Here is a 6000-nt window from a genome sequence, read left to right as displayed (position 1 = left end):
GTCATATGTAAAGAATTATCATTATATGTAATTTATGCAAGTTAGATTTGAGTTTGTGAACAGCCTGAAGCATTTAAAAGAACCCTTCATGCTGCACCGTAAACTCTGAAACATGGTGGTTTTGGTGGGCCCTACTAAGGGAATTATGAAAGATATTTATGAAAAAAGCATTGTGCCATTTATTAATGACAGGAAAGGACATTAGCCATGGCCAGAAGAAAAAAAAAACAGCCTACATAGAAAAAGACGGGAAGCGCCTATGGAGCCTGGCAAGTATTTTCAGCGATAGATTCAATAAATGTATTTATTTTCCTGTCCACAGATTGTCTGTGAAGGGACAGTATTTTCCCATATATGTTTTTTATTTCAATATATTAATATTTAATGCAAACAAATTACAGCTTCTAGATTTCTTTTAAATTGCAAGCATCTGCTATATTACGTCCTATGGCTGTAGAAATTAAAGGCAGCACATAGCTCTGAAACTTGCCAAAATCCTGTGTTTGAGCTTGGCGATAGTGTGCTGCATGTGATGGGCTGTTGTTGGTGTTTCTCTCTCGAACATCCCAACTTTTGATGAGCACGTTTCATTTGAGTCACTCATGAGCACTCCAAGGGAAAACAGCTTTGTTGTCTTACCTAAGGTCACTCTGCAAATAAAGCCTTTACTGCCATCTATATAAGCAAAGGACAATCTGAAATTTGGTCAGTTTTTTCATGAAATTCATATTTATTTCAGTGTTCTCAAGAAACCTCATTTCAAATACCTCTTGTAATTAGTTCTTCACTTTCTGTGTATCTCTAACTGAGATCATTCTCTCCTTTTCCAGTCTTCTCAGCAGCTACAAAGCATCTTAAATGTATCCTCATAAACCTGATTACTGACAGAGGCCAACAAACAATGCATACCAGGGATAAATACAGCAATTACACCTATTTACAGCTGTATCTCTTTTCTGCATTATTATTACTAAGTGGTTATTAAAAATAGTGCAGCCTCCAGTGCTGCTTGTCAGCCCTGCAAAGCAGGGCTCGGTTGCTTGGTGTGGGGCCATGGGTGTTGTGTTGTGCCAAAAGGATCCTTGGGCTCCAGCCATGGTCACAGTCAGAAGGCAACACCTAGCCCTGTGAGGGCACAAGCAGAGGGACAGGTGAAGAAGCTGTCCCACTTTACCAATTCTTGCTCTCTGTTTGCATCCTGGCAAAAGGTTCCACCATTGCTTTTTTTGGCTGCTTGAACAGTCCTGCTGTTGTAGCACATCATGTCTATGTGGAGGCACTGAGGGTTACATGTTTGCAGGTACAGATGAAGAAAAAATCTCAAATCAGCCACATTTCTACCTTTAATTAAGGGAAATTGTTTTCAAAAGCTGACAGAGTGGAGTCCTTGACTCCTGTAGGTCCTTCTGCTTCTGCCCAGGAGAGGGCAATATGGCACCCAGACATCAGCCAGCATCCAGCTCCACCTCTGGGGGCCTCTTGGTGTGACTGGGGCCCACACAGTAGAATTCTAGGCAGAGGGACAGTAAACATGGCTGCATCTTCACTTCAGTGGGCTAATGGTCCATTCTCCCACCCACCTCCGTGTCCTGGGTGGGAATGGCTCACATGTTAGATGCCATGAGAGTGTTTGCTGTATGAAGCTTTGAGGATGGGGAGACCAAAGTGCTGTAGCCCTCCCTTCTGGTAAGGATCTCTGCTTGGAGGTGCAGAGGTATCCACATATGTATACACTCATGTAAATGCAACGTGCACACACACTTGTTCTCCATGCATAGACAGGCACATGCATGCACTCATTTTCTGGTTTGGGAAGACCAAGAAATTGCTTCCTCTTGCTTTCTTCCACCTCCTTTTCACTAAACTCATTTTCCAGACTAAGCAGCCCAATTTAGTTTGTCCTAAATCCCAGGCCAGGTGTCCATCTTGGATCCCAGCTCCAGTTGCAGAGCAGCTCCTTCCCCAGCCCAGGCAGCACTGAGCTGCACTCCTGCAGAGCTGCTGGACTTAAAAGGCAGCAGATCCAAGCGGGAACCAAGCTGACACTTGCCAGGGTCCCTGTAACTTTATTTCCCTTTGATTTCACCTTCTGTTTTACTGTTCCATGCATCATGCTGGTCTAGATGATAACTGGCAACTGGAAGTGCTGCTGGAGCCTGTAATTAGCCAGTCCCTACCCTGGGACTTGGTTCTTGCCGGTGAGCTTTAGGTGTACAATAATTTGCCAGTTAATCAATGGGAATTATTAAAATATCACTGCATATTTTTTTTGGCTTTGCAGAAGAGCTGTACACATAGTCTTCTGTGTGGGGGACTGTCTGGGGTTGCAAATCATGAAAGTGAATCGTCCTTATCCAATATTTGGAGTTTGTTGTGTTTTTTAATCTTTCTTAAAGCAAGCTCTTCCCGCTCCGCTCCCCCTCCACTATGCCAAAAGGAAACTGTATTAATTTCATTGCCAGTTTAACTTCTTGAGACAGTGAATTTCAGCATGGTCAAAAAGTCCTTTAAGCAGACGCCGTTCTGCAACTGTGCAAAATTTCACCATCTTAATTACCAAAAAAAAGCAACAACACAGTGCATCCTGTCTTTGGAAAATATATTTAACTTCAAGCTTGCTTTGCAAACAAAGTAGAATCCATAGTTTGGTAGGTTTTTGTTTCTATAGTAAGTAGGTGATATTCAAAATATTTTTTAAAATGGGCTTATTGGTTCTGTAATTCTGTAATTTCCCCATCATTTTGGTTTCAGACTCAAAGGTAGCTGGGCGGGGTTTGTAGGAACACAGGCGGGAAGCCCCAGGGCAGCCCTCTCGCAAGGCATGCAGCCACGTTGCAGGCTGCTGAGCTGCCAGCAAACACTGGCAGGACATTGGCACTGGCACTGCAGCACCACGGGGCTGGGTGTGCTGCAGGCTCCGCTCTGGCTGGGATGGGCCTGGAGCAACCATACAGCGTTGCTGCATAGCTAGGGCATGTAGGATCTGCTGGCTCTGTGTTCAGTGGCAGAGGCTGTGGGAAGGCTGTGAAGCAGCTCAGTACGTCACTTCTTCTGGAAGCAGTTGCTCCACAAGAGCGTACAGAAAGAGTTTTGCTAAGCAGCAATGGGTACTTCGAAAATAAATTGTGATTGTGATCAGCGGTCAGTGGAAGAAAGTGATTTAGCTCAGTATGGAAATGGAGAAAGCCAATGGAAATTGGGGTTTTTCAAATCTGTCTCTAAATATTCCTACTTTCGGTTGGATTCGGTTAAGTTTTTTGGCAGTGGGTGAAGCCATACAAGGCTGCTGTATGTCTGGGGTTCAGTCAATGTAGAGCACAATACGTATGGGCTGCTGTGGTTCCCCACCCACAGGACAGGCTGCACGCAGCCCCATAGCCATTCCGTTTGTCATTACAGCTAACGGAATCCATTCCTAGAGTGGTTCCATTTGCTTGAATGAATGTACTTAAGAGATGAATTCAGCGCTGTTTATGGTCTGCACACCACTTCGGTGGTTGCTCCCCCTCGGAGCCCTCACACTGAGCAGCCCCGTGCCGCACCCTCACACCCTCAGTGCTGTAAGGAGTCCCGTGCTGTCCGGGGCTCCTCGTGCACGTGACAAGCCAACCGATAAAGTTCCCCCGGCTCCTCCGTGGGCCCCGTGCAGTTCTGGGTCCCGTGTTATTTCACCCCAACAGAGGCAGGACGGGCGCACGGGGTGCTGCTGATGGCTGCAGCCGGCCCCTCGCTCTGAGCCGCGGGGGCTCTGCGCCAGTCCCGCCGGGGCTCCGTGCCGGGGAGGCCCCGCGCTCCCCTCGGCGCCCCACGCGCGGAGAGGCCCCGCGCCCTCCGCCCCCGGCCCCGCGCGGGCTCAGGCAGCGTTAAAACCAGCTATATGCTAACGAGCCCCGCCGCCGGGCTCCTCAGGGGTCCTGGCGGGGAGACGCCGAGCGGAGCCCCGCACCTCCGCGGGGCCGCCAGAGGAAAATGCCGCCGGCGAGGCGCTCCCACGGCGCGAACAGGAAATGACCCCCTCGGCAGCCGCCGCTTTAAAGCGGAGCGGCGCTGCCCGCGGCCCCCCGCTCCCCGCGCCCACTGCCGCCCGCCCCGGCGCGCCCCGCGCCCCCCCCGCCGCCGCCCGCGCTGAGGGCTCGCAGGCAGCTCCCCGGCAGCTCCCCGCCCGCATGTGTGCGTGTGCGCCTGCCGCTACTTTGTGCCGCGGAGAGCGCGCAGCCCATGTGCTCTGCATGGAGGTTGGCGGTACTCTGTGTCGCTTGAACCTCCGCGAGCAGGCAAGATGTCCAGCGCACCACATGACCCTTTCTATTCTTCTCCTTTTGGCCCGTTCTACAGGAGGCACACGCCGTACATGGTGCAGCCGGAGTACCGAATCTACGAAATGAACAAGCGGCTGCAGGCGCGGAGCGAGGTGAGTCCGCGCGGCTCCGTCCCGCTCGGCGGCGCGGGTGTGCGGCGAAGCCCTCGTTAACCGGGCACTTTAATTGGGCGATCCCTCGTTATGTCTCCGCGCGGAGCAACTCTCGGGGTCGGCGCCCGCTCGGTTTGAGCGGCGGCGTTGCGGCGCGGCACTTCGGGAGGCACTGCGGGGCTCTCCAGCCCCAGCCGAGCGCTGGGGGTCCGTCCGGCTGCTACGGGGCGAGGCGCCGCCGCGGAAACCGCGGGGAAAGGTGCGGGGGGGGGGGGAGCTGAGCCTCGATCCGCTCCGCACCTGGAAACTCATTACAAAGGGAAAGGAATGGCAGCAGCAAACAGGAGCGGAGTTTTGCAAACTTGCGCCCCGGCTGCGCTCGCGGAACGCGTGTCCGGGGGACGGGCAGCCGCGCTCACGCCGGGTGCCGCGGGCGGGCGATGCCTCCCCGCCCCGCCGCGCGCTGTCAAAGTGCCGCGGGACGGGAACTCCGCGGGTGCTGCCCGCGCTGGGCGCAGTGTGGGCGCCGTGCGGCCGGCCCGGCGCGGGGCAGCTGCCACGGAGCGGAGTGCTGCTCGGAAAGGGGACGTTCGGCCGCTCAGGGGGAAGAGCCGGGGAGGCTGCAGCCTGTTCGCGTGGTTAACACGGCGCACTTCTGCCTGCCGGAGTGCAGCGTGGCCGGGATCGGGCTGCAGTGCTGCCATGTGGCTGTGTTTGGGCAGCAGACCGTCCTGGCGCTGGGATTTTTGCGGTACTTTGCCGGCAGTGCCCTGCAAACACTTTGTAAAAGTACCCATCTTGTGTAATTAAGAGCTTCGTACAGCCCCGCTTCGTACCCGTGTCTGCTGAATCTGTGTCACCAGGCATGGCGAAGGATTTTGGACCGACCCGTTTGTTATGCTGTAGTTCCTGGAAAGAACCAGAGGTCACAACAAAATAAAGCACGCATGCATGCCCGACTGTCAGCCGAGCCATGGAGGCAGTGCCGCTCAGTGTACACAGTGCACACACGAGCGGTGACCTGCTTTCTGATTGGCCGCCGCTCCCGGCGCTGGGCTCTGCCACTGCTGCTCCCGCTCGCTGCTGTGGGGTTCAGTGCCTCTCGGTGCTGGCAGGAAGCTTACAGCAGCCCCCAAGAACCACGGGGACCGCTCTGCACTTGTGCCCCAATTGTTGATGCCCCTTGGTCTCAGCCGTTTGGGTGTCGGTGGGGTGCTTCTGTGTTTTTTCTATTCTGCAACTGTTTTGTCAGTGTCTCGCAACTCTGTTCTTACATTCCTGCACATACTAGCATTGTAGTTTCTAGACTTTGTCAAGCAGCAGAAATCTGTATTGTTCAGAGATTCCTTTAGGGTTCTATTATTGAAGCCATTCCGACATGCAGTCAGTGTTCATTTCGCTATTTTACATATTACTTCAGCTACGCTTTGGGCCACAGCTTCCAATTGCAACTCCCTTACAAACGTTCCACTCAAAAAGTTTTGGAGGGACTCATAAAGCAGCCCCTCCTGCACTGTGCTGAGAGCCTGCTGTGTTGGAGGGCTCCTACTATGAGATGGTGCGTGGGGGACAAGCAGGAGCCGTGGGTT

The 6000-nt window shown here is 53.0% G+C and overlaps 1 protein-coding gene across 11 annotated transcripts in view; it reads left to right on the top strand.

Moving 5' to 3' along the window:
• Positions 1-4116: 4116 nt before the first annotated feature.
• The window catches only part of LDB2 (LIM domain binding 2), a 208206-nt gene continuing 206322 nt past the window's right edge, over positions 4117-6000 (top strand). For 5 of the 11 annotated variants that reach the window (XM_052681447.1, XM_052681448.1, XM_052681450.1 and 2 more), the window contains exon 1: positions 4117-4411. In XM_052681447.1, coding sequence (XP_052537407.1) covers positions 4280-4411 — 132 coding nt within the window. In that variant the 5' untranslated portion in view covers positions 4117-4279. The remainder of the gene's footprint in view (positions 4412-6000) is intronic. The other 6 variants (XM_052681445.1, XM_052681443.1, XM_052681444.1 and 3 more) reach the window with 2 other exon arrangements.

The sequence above is a fragment of the Tympanuchus pallidicinctus genome, unplaced genomic scaffold, assembly GCF_026119805.1.
Source record: "Tympanuchus pallidicinctus isolate F22 unplaced genomic scaffold, pur_lepc_1.0 scaffold2, whole genome shotgun sequence".
NCBI lineage: Eukaryota > Metazoa > Chordata > Aves > Galliformes > Phasianidae > Tympanuchus > Tympanuchus pallidicinctus.
The sequence above is the reverse complement of the archived record's forward strand: the minus strand, read 5'-3'. Positions and strand labels throughout refer to the sequence as shown.